General features: G+C 42.1%; 1 protein-coding gene across 3 annotated transcripts in view; it reads right to left on the reverse strand.

The window, feature by feature from the left end:
* Afg1l (AFG1 like ATPase) overlaps positions 1–21,867 on the reverse strand; it is a 147,211-nt gene that overhangs the window by 64,049 nt on the left and 61,295 nt on the right. For all 3 annotated transcript variants that reach the window (XM_038339706.1, XM_038339705.1, XM_038339707.1), the window contains one exon: positions 8,152–8,210. In XM_038339706.1, coding sequence (XP_038195634.1) covers positions 8,152–8,210 — 59 coding nt within the window. The remainder of the gene's footprint in view (positions 1–8,151; positions 8,211–21,867) is intronic.

Raw genomic sequence — 21,867 nt, forward strand, 5'->3', positions numbered from 1 at the left:
AACATGTGCAAGTGCCTGGGTTCAAATTCCAGGACTGCAAATAAATACAGAAGTATATGTGCAAGTCTGTCTGTCTCTCCCTCCTTCTCTCTCTCTGTGTCTCTCTCTCTGTCTCTCTGTCTCTGTCTCTCTCTCTTTCTCTGTGTCTCTGTCTCTGTCTCTCTCTGTCTCTCTCTCTCTCTCTCCTCTCTCTCTCCTCTCTCTCTCTCTCTCTCTCTCTCTCTCTCTGTGTGTGTGTGTGTGTGTGTGTGTGTGTATGTATGGAAATAACATTTTCATTTGATTCTAACAAAGCCAATAATCTCAAATTACTGAATCATCTGCATCTGATACCGGCCACTCTCTTGGCTCTTAGCCCACCAACCTCCTTCTTCTCTAGAGCGCATTTATCCTGCTTTTGAAGTAACACTCTCTCTGATAGCTGCTACTGAATCTACTCTAGCCCAGGGTTTCTGTTACATGAACAAGTAAATTTTTCTAGGAAAAAAATATGCTGTTTACACATATTAGTTTAAGTAGTTGTTTTGTGCCTCACACACTTTATTTTTGTTTTGGTTTGGTTTAATTTTGGGGAGAGGGGTTGGGGTTTATTTTTGGGTTTTTTGTTTTATTTTGGTTTTGTTTGTTTGTTTGTTTTTGTTTTTGAGACAGGGTTTCTCTGTGTAACAGCCCTAGGTGTTCTGGAACTCACTTTGTAGACCAGGCTGGCCTGAAACTCACAGAAATTGGCCTGCCTCTGCCTCTGCCTCTGCCTCCCGAGTGCTAGGATTAAAAGCGTGCACCACCACTGCCTGGCTACCCCACACACTTTATCAATGAGGATCCATACACTGTCTGAAAGAAAAAGACAGAACATAACTATTTTAGACTTTCAAGACCATCTGCTTCAAGGACTCAACTCTGTTGCTATAGTGTGAAAAGAGCTACAGATAATATACAGAGAAATGAGCATGAAGCTTTTCAATAAAGCTTTATGCACAAAAGCAGATTTGGCTACTGCTTCTATATGCTGACCTAGATACAGATATCAAGTTTCTGTAAAATATTGCAGTGTAGAGGAAAAGACAGACACATCTAACTGTAAAGAACAGTCTGTGCAGATACTGGCAACTGCTTTAACAATTTTACCAGTATACATACTTTAGAAGAATTATCTAAATTGTGTCAGATGGTCATCAGGGAGTTTCAAATTACAGACTTTAAAGACTGCTATATTAATTATCTTTTTATCTAAGATCACTAAGTGTCAACATGGTCCCTTCTGTTTGCTACAGCAAACACATCTTGCTTTTATTTGGAGGCAGCGAAAGGAAATCTAAGTCTTACACAAATTCTCAAAGCCTCAGGTAAACAGAAGAATAGTAATAAGTGGTTCATAAAATATTAATGAACTAATTACTAATCACATCTTAAATGTACAATCCTCATGGTCCATCCTTCCCATACACCCCCCTCTATGATCAATGCCCTTTGGCTTTTCCTAGTAATTTTTGACTTTTAAGTCTCAGTGTAAGTATTATATGCTCTTTGGGGAAACCCTGACATGTGCCACTTTCTCTGTTCAGGCTGCTCATTCAGGTCAAGGCCTCTTTGCCATGTACTTCAGCATCCCGTACTTAATTCAATTACAGAAGTGCTCACATGACATGATAAAAATGTTACTGCCTGAAATGTTTAATCAGATTCAATTCAACCACCACCAATTACTTTACTGTAATATCTCTATTTATAAGTTATTCATTTTGACTGGTGGTGTGAAATCTTAAAAGTAATTTGCTCAGGAAATTTCATGAAGGCTGTAATTCCTACATTATCATATGTCCAAAAATACATATCTGTAGGGTTTTTAATTTAAGTGGCTCTGAAATGTAGCAGGGATTTATTTATTTTTTCCACTGGCCTATTTGGGACAGAGTCTCACTATGTAGTCCAGGCTAGCCTTGAATACACAATCCTACTGCCTCAACTCCTGAGTGCTGGGTCATGCCACCACATGACCCAGCTGACAACACACCAAATTAGCTCATTTTCTCGTATGGGTGTTTTGCCTGAATGTATGTCTGTGCCCCACATCTGCACACATCTGTGCAGTGCCCTCGAAAGAGAGAAGACATTACATCCCCTGGAACTGGAATTCCAGATGGGTGTGGGTGCTGGGAATTGAACCTGGGTCTCTGAAAGAACAGGCAGTGCTCTTAATCACCGAGTCATCTCTCCAGCCCTGACCCTTTTAAATTTAACACTGTAAGAACAATCGTAGTCTACTTTACCATGGTATTTACTTGAGACAGACAGGTCTCAGATCAACTGGAGGATTTTCCTCACCAATTTCTTTACTTACTGAAGTTTTATGGGATCCTGGAGTTAGCTTATACAACAGAAAAATATATTATTCTTGATGGAATTAGACAGATACACAGTGAACACTAAATCTGGATTTTTTTCATTTTATGAAACCTGTTTTCTACTTTATCTTTAGGTCTTTTTTTTTAGACATATGATTGTGATGTGTGACTCGGAGAGTGGAGGCAAAAGGATGAGTCCAACATGAACAAAACAGCAAAAGCTTTAGACACACACCCACAAACACAGGCGCACACTCACAGATCGAGTGACTGGTGACATCTGCCTGCTCTCCTTATCTGGTGTCATCTCCATAACAGTTTTTACTTCAACAATTCCCCCGTTGTTTTTATTTCTTCCAGCTCACTTTTCTTCTGATCTTACATTCAATTCATCTACTTCACCTTATTAGTAAAATGAATTTTAAATTTCTCTTAAAATATTAAAAACTGCATCTTCTCTCGTTGTCTGAGTCAGTGTGCTCATCGTGCGCTCTGAGCAACTAGTCAGGTCTTTCCTTCCTGCTCGTGGGTCTTCCTTCCTATATGTCTTTGTTTATAAAAATAAAGAACTGTGTGTGTGTGTGTGTGTGTGTGTGAGAGAGAGAGAGAGAGAGAGAGAGAGAGAGAGAGAGAGAGAGAGAGGGAGGGAGGGAGGGAGAGGGGGAGAGAGAGGGAGAGAGAGGGAGAGAGAGGAGGGGGGGGGAGAGGAGAGAGAGGGAGGGACGGAGGGGGGGAGGGAGGGAGGGAGGGAGGGAGGGAAGGAGAGAGAGGGAGGGAGGGAGGGAGGACATACATGCCACAGTGCATGAGGAGGTCAGAGCACAGCTGTGTGCTCGCTTCTCATGGTTCTGAGGATTGAACTCAGGCCCCTGGCCTGAAGTGCCTTTAGCCTCCAAGTCATCCCTACATAGCCTTTTGACGGAGTCCTCCGAGAAGCATGTGTTAGTGTTGGAAGGTCGGCCTTTAGGAGGTGGCTGTGTCATGAGGACACTGTCCTCATGGATAAATTGATGCTGTCATCACAAAAGGAGGCTGCTGTGGAGTGCGCCCTTCACATTTCTCTCGTCTCTGCCATAAGTGGATACCACACGAGGGCTCACTAGATCCACATCTGGTGGTTTCTGTGATAACAGAATTCATGACCTCCAGAGCCTCAAGAATAAATCCATTTTCTTTACAAACGCCCCAGTTGCTGACATTGTTCTTGCATTACCAACTGGACAGACACATGCCACATTTACTTGTATGGTGGTCATGCTCAATACTTCAATTGAATATCAGAGTCCTGTTAAGATCTGCTGAGTTCCTAAGAAAGAGGGACAAATCTGATCTGTCTAAATCTTTTTCCATTAGAGTAATAATATATGTTCATTTCAGAAATTCCATTTTATTTCATTTTTGGTGAAATGAAATTTCATCAAAATCTGAAATTTCATTTCAGAAATCTCTAAAAGAGGAAATCCACTTAAAATCTCATCATTCAGGCACTGATGTGGGATCCCCCTGTATGCTGTGAATACCACTGGTTAACAAAGAAGCTGTCTTGGCCCGTGATAGGGCAAAGGAGCAGAGCTAGGCAGGGAAAACCAAACTGAATGCTGGGAGAAAGGAGGCAAAGTCAGAAAGATGCCATGGAGACGCCAGAGGAGAAAGACGCAAGCAGGAAGCCGGAACTTTGCCAGTAGGCCATGAGCCTCAGGGCAAAATAGAAAAGAATGGAAATGGCTAATTCTAGATATAAGAGCTAGCTAGCAATACAATTAAGTGATTGGCCAAGCAGTGATTTAAATAACACAGTTTCTGTGTGATTATTTCAGGAGTCTGGGTGGCAGGGAAATGGAAAGCAGCCTCCTACAAGGCACAATTTCAACTAACATTTGAGATACATCTTCCTAGTACTTTTCTGTGTAGAGCATTGTTTTCATCCTTCTACGCCAACAGGCAAGTTCCTGCATCATCCTGCAGTCTGTGATCAGCAGAACTCTTAGAAAAGCACCGGCAAATAATCACACTGTATCCCCTCATGTTCGTGTGGTCACCATTGATCTAGCTGCTCCTCTAAGCATGCGTGATTACGTGGGAACGAAAGCTTTGTGTTCGTCACTGCTTTTAATAGTTTTTATATTTATACTTTTTATGTCTATGTTAAAACATGACTGAGTTCCTGAGCTGGGGGTGGGGATACCTGTTTTGTCTATAATTAAACACCAAGGTGTTGGGGATGTTGGCTAAGCACAGAAGAATCCCTGTATACACTTCCAGCAAGAAGTGGGGAAAAAAGCAAGCTGAGAGCTCACATTCTGAACTGCAAGGGAGAAAGAATGAATGATGCATGGGCTTTGAAGGCTCAAAGCCCACCCCTCGTCATATTCTTTCTCCAGCAAGGTCACACTTCCTTAACCTACCCAAACAGCTCCACCAACTTGGGACCAAGTATTCAAATAGCAGAGCCTCTGTGGGATATTTTCATTCAAATCACCACATTCTACTCCCTGGCCTCCACAGACTCAAGGCCATATTATAATAAAAACATATTTAGTCCAATACGTAAGTCCTCCTGGTTTTTAATCTCAACACTGTTTAAAAGCCCAAAATCTTTTCTGAGACTCAAGGCTATCTCTTAACTATAACCCTCTGTAAAATAAAAATAAAATTTTATACTTCCTACAATAATATAACACAGCATATACATACCCCATTCCTGGTACCAAATTCTATATTAGTTACTTTTCCATTGTGATAAAACATCATGACCAGGCAATTTACAGAATAAAAAAAAATTATCTGGGCTTATAATTCCTGAGGGTTATATCCACAATGGCAGGAACAGCATGGCAGTAGGCAGGAATAGCATGGCAGTAGGCGGGAATAGCATGGGAGTAGGCGGGAAGAGCATGGCAGTAGGCGGGAAGAGCATGGCAGTAGGCGGGAAGAGCATGGCAGTAGGCGGGAAGAGCATGGCAGTAGGCTGGAGCAGGATGCTGGAGCAGGATGCTACAGGCTTACACCTCAAGCCACAAGCACAAAACAGAACACACCCTGGGAATGGCAGCAGGCTTTGGTGTTTTAGTGACTTCCTCCAACAAGGCAACACCCAAGCCTCTGTGAGCAGTGCTACCAGCTGAGGACCAAGGATTCAAATGCCTGAGACTAGGGGCCATCTCATTCATATTAGTAATGTCTTTTATCTTTGGCTGAACATTAAATTATATAACTGCTAAGTATACATAACTTAGTAAAGAATAAGTCACACAAAACTGGGACATATAGAAGCATTCGGAATAGCCAGGATGAAAACAACTCTCTGGACACCAGTGGATTCGCAGGAGAGCCCAGCCTAGAGAGTCTAGATGAGTCACTTCTCAAGGGAGGGAACAGGCCTGGAGTATAAGCTGATCTTTGTAGATCCCACATGACTTAAAAACAACCCTCCAAAGGGTCAAACTTAACTGCAGGAAATTTATCCACTGCCTATTTACAGATATTATTGGATTCTCATTTTGGCCCAGCCAAGAGAAATACATAGCAGAAATCCACTTTAAAAGACATAGCATGAGGGTCAAATTTGAACTAAACTAAACAAGCCCTCTTGTGCCCTCTCCATAATCCCAAGTTCCCCCAAGTTCCAAAAACGATTTGAACTCCACCCTAGGTATGACTGATGAGAGTATGATTGATGCCTATCATCTGTAAATAGGCAAGATGTCATTCAGTTAAGTATAAAGCCATCTTTACTTACAAAAGAATCTTCATATAAACATACTGCCCTACTCTGCTTTCTGTTGCTTTGATAAAACAGTGTTCAAAGGCACCTTAGGGAAGGAAAGGGTTTATTTGGCTTTCATGAAGGGAACTCAAGGCAGGAGCCTGGAGGGGAAAACTGAACAGAGACCAAGGAATGCATTTACTGGATTGCTTCCCAAGCTAGCTTTTTATACAGCCCAGGCCCCACCTGCCTAGGGACAGGGCTAGCTACCCGTAGAAGGCAGGGCCCTCTTAAATCAATTAGTAATTAAGTCAATGCCCCACAGGTATGTCCCCACAGGTATGTCCCCACAGGTATGTCCCCACAGGCATATTCCCAGTAAATCTGATGGAGGTCATGCTTCCACGAGTTTCCCTCACCCCAGTGACGCTAGTCTGTGTCAGGCTGACCCAAGAGTAAGACCCAGCAGAAAGAAAGACGAGCTCCCGCAGAGCCAGCTCTAGTGTCTTGCCACTGAACTCAGTTCTGTCACATATAAGAAATCCTTTGAATGAAGTGGACATTTTAGATATTTTCTAATGCAGTCTTTACTTTCTTGGGCATGTCAGTTTGTGCTCAATTTGAAATTATGGATTATTCATCTCTGATGTTCTTCTCTCTTTAGAAAAATTAAGAGTAGAAAAGGGAATGAAAATGACATTTAATTCAGCCAGTTTAGCTGGCTATTGATGGTGCTGTATATCGAATTATGATAAATTACTGACCAAAAAAGGAAAGAAGATTTATGCTCTCCCTCCTCCCCCCAAAAAAGTATATAGATGAAGGTCTGTGAGCCTTCTCTTTCTACAGCTTGCCATATGAATATACTATTTTGGGCATCTATTTTTTCCATTTCTTGTTTGTGTTTTGGTCTCTTTGTAGGGTACATACTTTGGAATATGGAGGAAATCTACCTCTCCCTGTGTGTGAAGCATGAATACCAAAGGAGACATTACCGACAGTCTGGGGCCTCTGGAGACGCTCTCCCCACATCTAAAAATACCTCAGAGAAATTCAAATCCGCGGGAAACAAAAATTGGTCAGGGAAACAGATGTTTGAATTCTTCTGAGTTAGTGCAGGCACCAACAATAATCCAGCTAAAGTGTGTGTCAAAGAGATTGTCTGACTGTGTGCTTAGAGTATTTAAAGGTAATCCCACTCCTTCTTAGGAAGATTTTTTTGAAGTTTAGTTTTTGTTAAATAAAACTTTATTCTTTTTCAGATATGGTGATAAGAACTGAGAACATTTAAATACCTAAAATTAGATGAATTACATTTGGCACATAATTGTGCTTCATTTGAGAACAATATACTTTGCTTTCTTAAGTATTTGTGTACATTTTACATTCTCAAGTAGATTATAAAGACCTGGAGATAAAAAACCCCCTATTTTGTAATTCTCTTACTTACTGTGACTAGTGTGGCACTCTGCACATAGTAGGCTTTCAGGAAATATGGGCAGACTATAGAATTAGTGAATAATCATGTAGAAATTACTTAAAATTAACAGTAAAAAAGGAGGCTATTTTATTCTTAATGATATTGTAATGAAGACTATTTTAAACTCTATGCAGCAATGATACACACAAATATTTAAACTATTTATGTGCCTCAACTTGACATAATTTCATGATAACTTGATGGCAATCACATTTAAATATATTAGAATATTTTTGTAATAATGGTGTTCTAGAATAGCAACTTTAATAATAGGAAAACATGTTAATAATGGCCATTAGCCTGAAGGAAACAAAGAACACCATGTATAAGCTTAAACATTCTGCTATAATATTTATGAGCAAACCTTAAATTAAGATTTATAAAATGTAAACTATCAAATGTTTCAGCTAGGAAATAATTTGGACTATATTTGTCATTTTCCCCATGTACACATGGGGAATACTGTTTTTAAAAGGTGTCTTTCTGTTCTTGTCTCCGACTATCACTGTCTAAATATGGGGATGAATTCTGCTGGATGCAGGACCAAGGCGCTGCCACAGAACCGCGCAGCGATCACCTGCATGTCTCAGGCAATGGATGAACAAATGATTTCCCCTTACCTTCAGGACAGCTATAAATGGTACAAAGTTAGCCCTCTGGAGTCCATTTTTATAGAGATCTGAAACAAACAAATGCATGAGCTTTTTACTTAGCTTCAACCACAATGATACTTTATCTTTTAGGCTGGCAAATGAAGCTTTCTACTGACTAAGAAAGCACAAGAAAACTGACCAAAATTATTTCTATTCAGACAGGACCAAGACTCTGACTACATTTTTAATAGAAGAAAAATGAGCAGTTACAGAAAGGAAATCAGAAGCGTCCCAGCTCCTGGCTTTACATGGGAGGAAGAGGCAGTGAAAATACAAAGTCACGCCTTCCAGAGTCCTGAGTCAAAACATTCATGTAAGAAGAGACTCAGAGCTGGGTGTGGTAGTGATGCCCCTAATCCCAGCACTCGGGAAACAGAGGCAGGAGGATCTCTGAGTTCGAGGTCAGCCTGATCTACAGAGGGAGTTCCAGGACAGCCAGGACTATATAGAGAAAGCCTGTCTCTAAAAACAAAATGGAGGAGGAGGAGGTGACACACCTCAAAGTCCTTAGCCCTTGAACATAGAAGATTGTATCAGTAAGGAAATCATCTTTTCTGGTCCTGCAGTTCTCAGTAATTAATTAAAAGTCATGTAAAATTAACCCTTTCAGAAAATACATTGATAGACAAAACTGCTCCTGAATGTGTCCTAAGGTCACATATTTGATTAAAAGGTAAGGAAAGGCCACTGTAATGAATTGTCTAAAAGTCCAAATACTCTTTTTAATAAGCTAAAACGCAGGTGATTATATCAAAGGTAGTATTTTCTTCCTTACATGATTTACAACATACATATGTGTCACAGTGAATGTATGCTTACACAAAATACAGATTATAAATATACTTCTTTTCAAAAGTAAACAAAAAGAAAATATCAATAGATTTAAAGGATTTTATTTTATTATTTTATTTATTTTATTTTATTTTTCCATGATATTTATTGAGCTCTACATTTTTCTCTGCTCCCCTTCCTACCTCTCCCCTCCCCTTCAACTCTCTTCCAAGGTCCCCAAACTCCCAATTTACTCAGGAGATCTTGTCTTTTATTACTTTCTATTTCCCGTGTAGATTAGATCTATGTAAGTCTCTCTTAGTGTCCTCATTGTTGTCTAAGTTCTCTGCGACTGTGGTTTGTAGGCTGGTTTTCTTTGCTTTATGTTTAAAAACCACCTATGAGTGAGTACATGTGATAATTGTCTTTCTGTGTCTGGGTTACCTCACTCAAAATAATGTTTTCTATAGACTTTAGGGATTTTGTACTTTTCTTTTGAGGAAGGCTTTTTCCAAACAGAGTGGCACACATATGTAACTGCAGTACTCAGGATGGCACACATATGTAACTGCAGTACTCAGGGTGGCACACATATGTAACTGTAGTACTCAGGGTGGCACACATATATAAAGTAACTGCAGTACTCAGGGTGGCACACATGTAACTCTGGCACTCAGGATGGCACACATATGTAACTGCAGGACCTTAAAAGTATTCTTAACGGAAATTTCTGGAAAAAATTTCCAAGAGTTTGAAATTTTATTGTATCAACCAATTGTCTTTTATAGACATTCTATAAAGCTCATGAATTTTTAAAACTATAAAAATAGAAACAATAAAAAGGTTTCCTCAATAGTAAATACACAAATTAGATTATACTATATCTTGGTTTTTTTCAAAATATAGCATTATAGTGTCTTTTCTATATTTCCTGTTTAGAGAAAATTTTATAACTGTGATAGATTTCAACTGTTATGTTTTATCAAAATAAAATGATTATTAGAAAACATTTATTCTCCCTAGAAGTGCTCATTGTGGCATCATTATAGTGAAGGAAGAGTTTGCATGTGGTCTGTGGCAATTAAGAAGAAGTTTCAGTTCACTTACATCCAAATTTTGATTTACGGGCATCACAAAAGGTAAGATAATGCTGGCCTGGCTCTTAGGATACTAAGCTTCAACATGAGATCTTTTCTTTGCTATAATCCTTACCGCCATTGAGTAAAATAGGTAAATTTTGAGAAATGGGTTTAAATTAAATATTCCCACAATTCTCACCAACCGCAAAAGCTGGTGGAGAAGCTGCATTAAAATGTGGTGGAGCCTGGATTTGTGTGGCGGTAACGTGTTTTCCTGACATGTATGAGGCTCAGGCTCAACCTCCAGACCTTCAGTTGTAATATTCCCAACCCGGAAGCAATCCAGATGTGTAGCATTCGGTGAATAGATAACAAATCATGCACATCTGCACAGTGAAATACTATTCTGCAATAAAAAAGATAAACAAAGAGTACAATAGGCACTCAAAAGAAATCAGACCGGAAACAATATACACTGGGTAGTTCCTTGATTGATAAAGGACTGGAGAAAAGATAAACCCATCAACAGCAACCAAAGCAACTCAGTGTAGCTGCCTGAGGAAAAACCAAGGATCCGCAGTGAGTGAGGCAAAAGAAGGCGGGGCCGACAGTGAGTGATGGTGAAAGAAGGCGGGGCCGACAGTGAGTGATGATGAAAGAAGGCGGGGCCAACAGTGAGTGATGGTGAAAGAAGGCGGGGCCAACAGTGAGTGAAGACAAAAGGACACAGGAAACTTTGGGGAGAAGCAGAACTATTTACTACATGGTTGTGGTGATGATTTAAACAATGAATTTTTAATTTTTTGAATGTACGAGTACTGTATTTACATGAACCCCACAGATTGACAGTTCTTAAAATGTGTCATTTCTATTATATATTAGATATCCTTTTATAAAAACATATCGGCAGTAGTGAATATCTATGAGCGCAACAGTCTAGAACAAAGCTAAGGCGTTATTTTAAAGCTGTTTTTGTTGTTGTTGGTGGTTGTTTTTGTTTGTTTGTTTGTTTGTTTGTTTGAGACAGGGTTTAACTATGCAGTCCTAGCTAGCCGTTCTGGAACTCACCGTGCAGACCAAGTTGGTCTGAGTGAACTGCCTACCTTTGCCTGAGTAGTGCTGGGATTAAAGGCGTGTAGGGCCACATTTGTCCTATCTTTTTTTAATGCTATAGGAAACTAACAAGCATGCACTTTGGGAGTTCTGAGATCAGTGAAAGCTCGCTCCCAGAGGGGCTCCAGGTGTCCATCTCGCTCCCAGAGGGGCTCCCAGGTGTCCATGGGGATGTCCCCAGCTAGGACCTTGGGCAGTGGAGGAGAGGGTGCCTGAACTGGCCTTGTCCCGTAGTCAGACTGATGACTTGTTGGGGCAGCTGGCCCAATCCCTGCGTTCAGGGGCGTGGCTGCCCCAGGGGAGTAGGATACCCTTAAAAAGGATCGGGGCGCCGGAAGGAGCCCTGTTTTGCTATTCCCCGCATTACCTTCTGCTCCGCTGGACCCTTGGTTCTGTAAGTTCCCTTATTTCCCCTTTTATTAAAACTGATTTATTATAAAAGGACTATTTTGGTTATTTCCAAACCCCTCCGACCGCCGGTACACGCCGGTACCCACCGGTACAATGACTATCTTGAATATCACCATAGAAACTTCGTCTGGTGACAGATGGAGACAGAGACCCACACTGGAGCACTGGACTGAGCTCCCAAGGTCCAGTTGAAGAGCAGAAAGAGGGAGAAGATGAGCAAGGAAGTCAGGACCACGAGGGGTTGGTCCACCCACTGAGGCAGTGTGCCTGATCTAATGGGAGCTCACCAAAGCCAGCCAGATTGGGACTGAATGGGATCAAACTGGACCCTCTGAATGTGGTTGACAACTGGGGCAGACTGAGGGGCCAATGATAATGGCACTGGGATTTGTCTCTACTGCATGTACTGGCTTTTTGGGATCCTAATCTATTTGGATGCATACCTTCCTAAGCCTTGGACTTCCCACAGGGCAGGGTACCCTGCCCTCTCTTAGGACTGGAGGAGTAGGGAGAGGGGGGAGCAGAAGGGAAATGGAAAGAGGGGAGGAAGTGGAAATTTTGAATGGTATTATTTATAAAGCAATAAAAATCAAATTTAAAAAAAGATTTCCACTCGTCAGCAAAGTTAAAGGAGAATGGCAGTAACTAAGCCTTACAGACTGAATGTTTCAAAGGGTTAAATTTTTAAAACTCAGCCTTTATAGAGACATGTGATTCAAACATTATGTTCTGAGGGCATTTTCTAAACATAATCCTAAGCAGAAATCCATTGGCTTGAAAATCTTTAGGTTTTTATGCAATGGAAAAGGGGCTGTTGTTATTAAATTTAAGTTCCTCTGCAATTCAAAAATTATGCTAATTACAATACAACAGCTCTACTTCCTGAAATATTATTTAGCTATAAAGGGTTTCACACTTAGTTTTAACTTCCTTAGATGTAAAGATTTCATATTATACTTATATCAACAGTTGCCAGGATTTACTAAATACCAGTTAAAAATTCACTAGTTCTTGCCTGTGATTTTTTAAATGATTTCTGAACAGAGCTAAATGAACACTTGGTTGTATGAGATGGAGGACTGGGGTTACAGGGCATTGATTTGGTGGAGAGCGGTATGAGGACTGCGCCGTATGTGCAGAGTGAAGAACTGTAACAACACTAGAGACAAAATGCATGCAGAGAGGGGTTTTGCAGTAATGACAAGCACATCGCGGCTGTGGAGACGCGTGTGAATAGCAGATCTTTTCCTTAAAACTCAAGTTTCAAAACCAATAGGGTGAAAATTCCTATTCATACATGCGCAAACTGGTTTAGAGGAAGAAAAGCACATAACAAAGGTAATTCAAAGGAATTTTCCTATAAAATAAGAATAAAATATTTACATGGCTGTCTGGGGCTAATCTGACTTATCCTTCTAAAACATTATTTTATCATAGAATTTTTAAGAGCACCTTTAGACCCTTTAAGCAGCAACGGCAATTCAGCTTTTCTCCTTTATTATTTAGAAAATGTTTTAGTAGTTTATTAGAAACTGCAGCCCATCAGAGCAAGGACAGTGTGGCAGACCAATGATCAGGGAGAAAGCACCCAAGCTCCAAGATTGCCCTTTATGTCAGCTGGGCCCCAAGCTTTAGGATGCTGCTACCCAAATTCAGGAAGGTCTTTTCCTTTAGTTAATTATCTCTGAAAATGCCTTTACAGACAAACTCAAGAGATGTGCTATACTGATCTATAGGTGCATCTAGGCCAATCAAGTTGAAAATGGAGATGAGATATGGTTTGGAAATCTCAGGTTCAGGTAGGATTAGTACGCAGAACTTGGAGCTATCCCAGTCTAGTTCTCTGTGGAGCAGAGCTCCACACCTCAAACTCTCTAATCTGATTCTTCAGTCTATCAAATCTATGGGTTTGTCATCAGAACCCAAGACGCCAATGCAGCAATCATTGTCCTGGGCCCTGAAGCCCACAATGGGCCCTCCTCTAAGTTCTCTCCCTCGGGAGTCTGTCTGCTTTTTTTCATTCTCCAGAAACATCAGATAATTGGGTTGACCATTGTGCCCAGAGTTCCTGACTGTCACCTTCAAGGAGGTCACTTAGCTAGGAGCTTGCTTAGCTCAAAAAGGGGGTTAGCAGACAGATGCCAACCACTGGTACTTCCTGTCACTGAGCTCTCCAATTTTGTTTCATGGTTTTTATTCATATATTTGGGCTGTTTTACAGATTTTGCTCTGAGAAGCATTCTTCAATTTTTTTCTTTTCTAATAATTTAGGAAGTAAAAGGCACAGTTTAAATCCTAGAAGCAAGCTGGCCAGAGTGGCTCCTATCTGCAATCCTGCATCTGGAAGGCTGAGGCAGGAGATCTCAAGTTTGAAGCTAACCTGGGCCACACAAAAACGAGGATATTGTCACTCAGTGTCGCTAACTCCCCTCAGCAGGGGTCAAAATTCCCTTCTTGCCCAATCTCCTGAGTGATTTGCCTCACGTCACACAATTTTCTTCAGTGAAGTCCATCCCGCACTGGCTCTCCCAGGGACTGACATCCTCCACTCCTCTGTTCTCCGTGGTCTGGTCTGATATTCTGCCAAACAGCACCCATTTCGCCACATACGACTTGATGTCTCCACTTCAGTGCCTCGAAGACTAATATGAAGACTAATATGAATAAGACTAATATAATTGTAATGTCTTCTTACTTCATTAGCTGTCTTTATTTCAGATGATCGCTCAGTAAATGAGTTTTTAGCTCAATTTGTTGCCTTTTTTTAATCTTAAATCTTTTTCCTCACACAGTCTACATTTTCCTGATTTTCTTTCCCTTGAGACAGACTCTTGCTATGGAGCCCATAGTGGCCTTAGATTTAGCATCCTCCTGACTCATCGTGCCTGGTGTAGGGATTACAGCCATGGACCACCAAGCCCAACATCTGACTTTCAAAGAAAATGAAACTGAAATTTCCTGAACCATACTTCTCTTTGCTCTGGTCACTCATCTATTTTTTAAAAGCTGCTGTTCTTTTGCCTTTAATCACATTTAATGCTGTAGTATCTGTCATTGTTCTAATGCTAGGGTGTTTTCTGTTTATAAAGACCATGTGTATGCTCAGGACATCTCTGCAATTTAGATAGTGTTTTTATGTAGTTCTGAAATTCAAATAAGATATGTGGTTGGGGGCTGGAGAGATGGCTCAGTGGTTAAGAACACTGACTGCTCTTCCAGAGGTCCTGAGTTCAATTCTCAGCCACCATGTGGTGGCTCACAATCATCTATAATGAGATCTGGTACCTTCTTCTGCCTTGCAGGCATACGTGCAGGTAGAATATTGTATACACAATAAATAAATCTTAAAATATGTGTGTGTATGTGTGTGTGTGTAGCGGGCATGGTCGGCTGGCAATGGGAAATAACCAAACTAGCCTTATATGAAATACTCAGCTTTAATAAAAGGAGAAAATGGGAGAAACTTACAGAGTTCCAGTGAAGAGCAGGGAACCAAGAGGGCCAAACAAAACAAACAGGATCTTTTAAAGGTATTTTGTGCCCCGGAGGGGTCACACCCCTCAGACAAGGGATTGGTCAGTTACCCCATCGTGTGTGTGTGTGTGTGTGTGTGTGTGTGTGTGTGTGTGTGTGTGTGTGTGTGTGGTTTGCATGGTGCTCCTAAGCATCCACCAACTTGTTTTTCTCTTTCTGTCTATAATTTAGTTCCACATTAAATTAATGATAGTTGTTGGTCAGGGTGCAGAGAGAGGGTGTCTTGCAAGCCTCAGCCATGACTGGGATCTGTAACACATCTCCGACCAAAACTAAGGAGCTAGAGTGAGAACTCAGGGGGACTACAACAAAACCTTGTCTTCTGGACCTGGCAGGATGGTTGCACTCATGAACTCAATGCAGCTGTGGATGCCTGCACAAGACCTGTATAAGAACAAGCCATGCAGTTCCTACTGTCCTAGGGGTTCACAAGCCATATAACTTCTACCATGGAGTCTTAGGGGTTCACAACCACCCAAATTCTACCGTGGAGTCCTGGGGATTCACAAGCCAGTACACCTAACTGAAGAGCTATGGACGGGTGATAGCTTCTAAGGTTGAGAGACTCGGTTTTCTTTAAGGGTGTGGCCCCTGGTGAGTTAATCACATTCCAGTGGAAGGTCCCATATCCAGCAGAAACTGGAGCCAATGGGCTAATTAAAAAGAGGAGAAGGGAATCTAGGAAGAATGGGGAGGAGGAGTTGGATGAACAAGATCAAAATAACCCACATGAAATTCTCAAAGAATTCATTTGTAAAGATGAAAAAGGTTATAGCTGTAGACCTTGAAGTTTATAACTTCAACAAAAATGCTCCATAGTTTCACTGCTAAATGTAATCCTGTCTTTTGAGGCAATATACATAGATCTGATATCATATTAAAGCGATAACTCTACTCCCATTTAATGAACTAACTCTACTGGGAAAGGTAGTAGTTTTTCCAAACGTGTTCTCAGCCTTTGTCCAATGCCCACTGAGATGTCGCTGTTGTAGTTGTCTGGTTCTGTTGAACCAGAGTCTCCTTGTTTAGCTCTGAAGAGCCTGGAACTTGCCCTGTAGACCAGGCTGGCCTCAAACTCACAGAGAGCCTGCCTCTGCCTCCCAGATTCTGGGATTAAAGCATGTTCCACCACACCCAGCTAATCTTTTCCTTTAAGTGGTAAAATAAGTAGCATAAACGTGAGTGTGCACACACTGGTAGACAACTCACAGTGCTAGCTAGGCCTTTGTCTACTATGAATACACTGCTCTGAATATAATCACATAACACTTTGTCTGGTAGCCTAAGAAAATGGATTTTTCAAATAATTCTAGTCAGGATATTTTAATGCTACCCAATTCATTTTCATTATAAGAAATAGTACACAGAAAACAAATTTGAGCCAACAAGATGACCTGAGTTCAATTCCTGGGAACCATGTGGTAGAAGGAGAGACCCAATTCCCCACTAGTTGTTCACAGACCTCCATTAAACAGATCATGGCACACACTTGAGTACACATGCATGCTTGTTCAGACATACATATAAAATTTAAAATTTTTTAACGTTAAAGGAAAAGTTCTGGGGCTGGAAAGAGAGCTCAGTGGTTAAGAGCACTGGCTCTCAACTGGCTGCTCTTGCAGAGGATTCAGGCTGGTTCCAGCACCCACATGGCGGCTCACAACTATCTGTAACTCCAGTTCCAGGGAGCCACTGGCCTCCAATGGCACCAGGCACGAATGTGGTGTACAGATAGACATACATGCAATCAAATAATCCATATGCATAAAATAATAAGTTTTTTTAAGTTTTTAAAAGTCAAAAGCAGAAATTCTAACCTCCTCTGTACCACCCTGGGTTGTCTTGGGGCTGCTTTCTTTTCAGTGCTCCAAATTACATAGACAATGAGGAACAACCGCTCAGCTTACACAGTCTACATTCCTTTAACACTGTGTTCCTATTTTTTTGAACAGAGTTCTCAAGTTTAATCATTAAGTTAATTTTGAATCTTTAACTAGTTTGATCTACTGAACTGCTAATTCTTTGGGTCACCATCCAATTAATACTTACTATTTTTTTTCCTGCTGGAGTAACATGAGACTAGAAACACTTGGAATATTATAAAAACAGAAAAACTTCATCTTAGCACATAAACTATGAGAATTCTGTACATGAAATTTTAAACTGTGGTTCATTTTCTAGTTGTTCTCTACAGATCCACTGCCATCACCTTATCCTAGGTTCCTGATTCTGTGTATCCTGACATGTTTGTCCATGTGCTTCTTGCATAGAGAATAGCTCTGCACTGACAATGTCTCTGGCAAGAGTCCCAGCCTCAACGCTGCTGCCTGCCAATGCATCCTCTTGGGTAGAACAGTCAGACACTGCTAAATCTCCTCCAAGCCACGCAGTCCCCACTAGAGAACCATTGTCTGGTACCAAGACATAGCCTAGAGCCTACAGTCTCTTCCGAACAGATCTACCTGGGTCCACCACATTCCTACGCTCCACCCAGAAACCCCTCCTTCATGTTACAAGCAAAGCAGTCTTTCCACTGGGATCCTGCCAGTCCTGCTTGAGGAAAGCTCCAGGGTCTTACATTATCTCTTACAATAAGGCACACAGATACCTGATTTCAAAGCCAACCTGGTCTACAGAACAAGTTCCAGGGCAGCCAAGGCTACATACAGAAACTTGTCTCAAAACAACCAAAAATTTAAAAATATTTTTAAAAAATTAGCCTATGAAGATGGTTTCTGTCCACCTGCTAATGGGAGATACTCTAGGGCTTGTGAGAGTTAACTGTCAGTTAACTAGTGCCCAGCTGTTGCAACGCTGCATGCCCAAGCGTTCAACTTTGGTCTCCTCCAAAGGCGAGCTCCAGCTCAAGTTCTGCGCACTTTCTGACAGCCCTGGGACCTTGTTCATGCCTGCAACATCTGTGCTCCACAGTGTCCCTCAGCCTCTCCCTGTGCCTGTCTGCCTTGCTTTACCACACCAGAACTGCTAGGGTCTTTGACCTCCTTCAAGACACTGCTCTCCTTTCTAGCCCTGCCAAGCACTAATTTTCCTTCAACAGTATTTGCTACAGAACCTCCTAGATTATTCTAGTGTCTCCCTACTTATGGGCATAGCTTTGTCATTGTGCAAAGATAATCCTGATTGCATTGTCAAGTCAGCTATAGTAGAGACAAACACCATTTTCACTTAGTTGATCTGGTATTTATGTGTGTGTGTAGTGTTACCTGCATATGAATGGGGAGATGAATGTGCACCAGAGTACATACATGTGAGGAGGCTGTAGGACCACATCATGTGTCTTTCTGTATTATTCTTGTCTTAACTAGTGCTCTGTTGCTGTGAAGAGACACCATGACTACAGTAACTCTTTTTTAAAAAAAAATATTTATTTATTTTTATTTCATGTGCATTCATGCTTTGTATGCATGTATGTCTTGTGAAGGTGCTGAATCCCCTGAAACTGGAGTCACAGACAGTTATGAACTGCCATGTGGGTGCTAGGAATTGAACCTGGGTCCTCTGGAAGATCAGTCAGTGTTCTTAACCTTTGAGCCATCTCTCCAGCCCCTCTTTTTTTTTTTTTTTTTTTTTTTGGTTTTTCAAGACAGGGTTTCTCTGTGGTTTTGGAGCCTGTCCTGGAACTAGCTCTTGTAGACCAGGCTGGTCTCGAACTCACAGAGATCCGCCTGCCTCTGCCTCCCGAATGCTGGGATTAAAGGCGTGCGCCACCACCGCCCGGCGCTCCAGCCCCTCTTATAAAGGAAAACATTTAATTGAGGGTTTGATTACAGTTTCAGAGGTTTAGTCCATTATCATCACAGCAGGAAGTACAGTGGTGTGCAGCCAGACATGGTCCTGGAGCAGAAGCTGAGAGTTTTACATCCTGATCCACAGGCAGCAGGCAAAGAGAGACTTTGGGTCTACTGTAGGCTTTTGAAACCTCAAAGAGTCCACCCCCAGTGACATACCTCCTCCAACAAGTCCTCCCACTTTTTTTCTTTTCTCTTCTTTTCTTTTCGACAGTGTCTCACCAGTAATTTCATTTAAAAAAAAAAAAAAGTTCTTGAAAGATAGGGAGATAGCTCAGTGGTAGACTGGTTGTTTGGTCTCTGTTTTTTCAGCCCTAAGCCCTGTTGTCTCTGCCTATAATAAAAACAGCAGCTGACCATTTCCTACCACTGCCCCATCACCTCCCCTAAGCACCACTGCCCCATCACCTCCCCTAAGCACCACTGCAACAGCCTTCTTGGTCCTTACTCCTAGTCTCAAAAACTCATCCACACAATCTATTCTCCGCTGCAACCAGAGATCCTTGCAGAAATATACATTCACATTCTGAGCCCTCGTAATGAGATCTACCTGTGTGCTAGGCACTCTGACAGTGCATAGAGCATACCCACACACCCAGATTTATACACACACACACACACACACACACACACACACACACACACATCTCTAGGCCCTCAGAAAGCTGCATCATTCTGGAAGAGGGCAGACAATGACCCAAAAACACAATAAATGTATCAAATAAAGAGAGGCATTAATGCCATGTTATAGACAGAGTTTCTGTACCGCCCAATCGTGTAGTCATTCAGTCCCAAAGAAACACACAAGACTTTTACTAATTATAAACTGTTTGGCCTATTAGCTCAGACTTCTTATTAACTAGTTTTTACAACTTAAATTAACTCATAATTCTTGTCTATGTTTAGCCACGTGGCTTAGTACCTTTCCTCAGTAAGGCATTCTCATCTTGCCTCCTCTGTGTCTGGCTTGTGACTGATTCCCTGCCTTTCCTCTTCCCAGAATTCTCTTAATCTGCTTGCCCACCTATACTTCCTGCCTGGCTACTGGCCAATCAACATTCTATTAAACTAACACGAGTGACAAATCTTTTCAGTGTACAAGAGATTGTCCCACAGCATTTCCCTTTCTCTCTTTTCAAACAAGAACTCTGAATCGAATCTCCTTTGTTTAGCTTTTTTTCCTGACAACTTGTTATCCATAACAACTTGTAATCAACACTCTAAACAAAGGCAAACATCCATAATCCATTTTTTGGGATAGTTTTCTAGGCTACTTCCTCCTGATTGGGGGTGCTGATAATCTTATGGAAACCCAAAGAAAATTTAGGATTATGGTCAAGTCCTGACTGGAGTATTCTCTGAGGCAGGATAATCTCAGCCAGTACTCTTGAGGATGTTCTGGATGTAAGACTCAGAGGAAACTGCAACAGAGGCACTCTGAGACATTGGATCATCTAGGCCATCTACGCGGGAGATGGAGGAGCGGAGTGAAGCAGGGCTGCCACACTTTGGCTGGGGAAACCTCCCCGGCAGAGGGGAGTTGTTATACTCCTGGAACCCGCCTAACTGTAACTTAGCTGGGGAAGCTCTTCTGCTGGAGCAGAGCTGTTACATTGGGGAAACCTTTCCCCAGAGCAGGGCTGGAAGCTGCGATGCTTACTGAGACCTGTGCTATTGCTGGCTCCCAGCTGCGAGAACACTCTTCCACACGAGCTATAACACTCAGTATCCCTTGGCTCCCGACTACCAGGATCCCTTTCCATCTGAGCTGTGGTACTTATAAATATGGCTTCCTGCACCTGGTAACAGTTGAGGAAATTAAATTTGGCATCATGGATAAATTGTGGGGCACTGAGGATTATGACCTGTGTATCACCTACTATAACACTAAAAATCATGACCAAAAAATGGAGAAACTAGGCCTTGGCTTGGATGATGACAGCAACAACCAGCAAGCAACAGCCACACTGAGCCCAGGAGACTCTGGCCGCCTGAGCATCCAACACTGCATACAGTTTCCGGTACATGCCTGCCAGTGCTGCAATGCCAACGGTTCCCTGCCTTCCTGCCAGAAGATGAAGAGGGTTGTGCAGCACGCCAAAGGCTACAAACGGAAACCAGTGGTGGATGGCTCATCTGCAGACAGCTTTTCGCTCTCTGCTGGTACCATGCCAAGCACTGTCAGGAGAACAAATGTCCGGTGCTATTCTGCCTCAACATCAAGCAAAGATGCCAACAGCAACAGGTGTAGCACCGGTCCGCAGGAGGATGGCCAGCATGCAGGGGACAGGTGTGGCAGGACAGCATGCAGGGAACAGGTGTGGCAGGACAGCATGCAAGGGACAGGTGTGGCAGGACAGCATGCAGGGGACAGGTATGGCAGGACAGCATGCAAGGGACAGGTGTAGCAGGACAACATGCAGGGGACAGGTGTGGCAGGATAGCAGCAGGTGCAGCACTGGTCCCAACAGGCTCAGATGCTCTGCAGGAGGATGGCCAGCATGCAGGGGACAGGTGTGGTGGGACAGCATGCAGGGTACAGGTGTGGCGAGACAGCAGCAGGTGCAGTACTGGTCCCAACAGGCTCAGCTGCTCCACAGGAGGATGGCCAGCATGCAGGGGACAGGTGTGACAGGACAGCAGCAGGGCCTGCAATCCCCAACTCCTGCTACTCCACCATGTAACAGAATAGAGAGAAAGGACAAAGGAAGCACTTCGAGGTGAAGGGTTGGGTTGTGCTGTCAGCGAGGCAAGTCCTGACCCCTCTGAGCAAGGCCTTGACAGTCCCCTGCGAAACATTATTTTGAATTCCTCACCTTTAACTGACCACATGATGAGTTAAAAATAAAAATTACAGGATTTTAAATGTGTTACTTTTGTGTCTAACTACTACTTGTATTTTAATTCTTAAATACTTTCCTAATAAGCCACAAGTGCCTTTTTAGAAATGATAAATTAAGTGAAGT

This window comes from Arvicola amphibius, chromosome 8, assembly GCF_903992535.2.
Source record: "Arvicola amphibius chromosome 8, mArvAmp1.2, whole genome shotgun sequence".
Taxonomy (NCBI): domain Eukaryota; kingdom Metazoa; phylum Chordata; class Mammalia; order Rodentia; family Cricetidae; genus Arvicola; species Arvicola amphibius.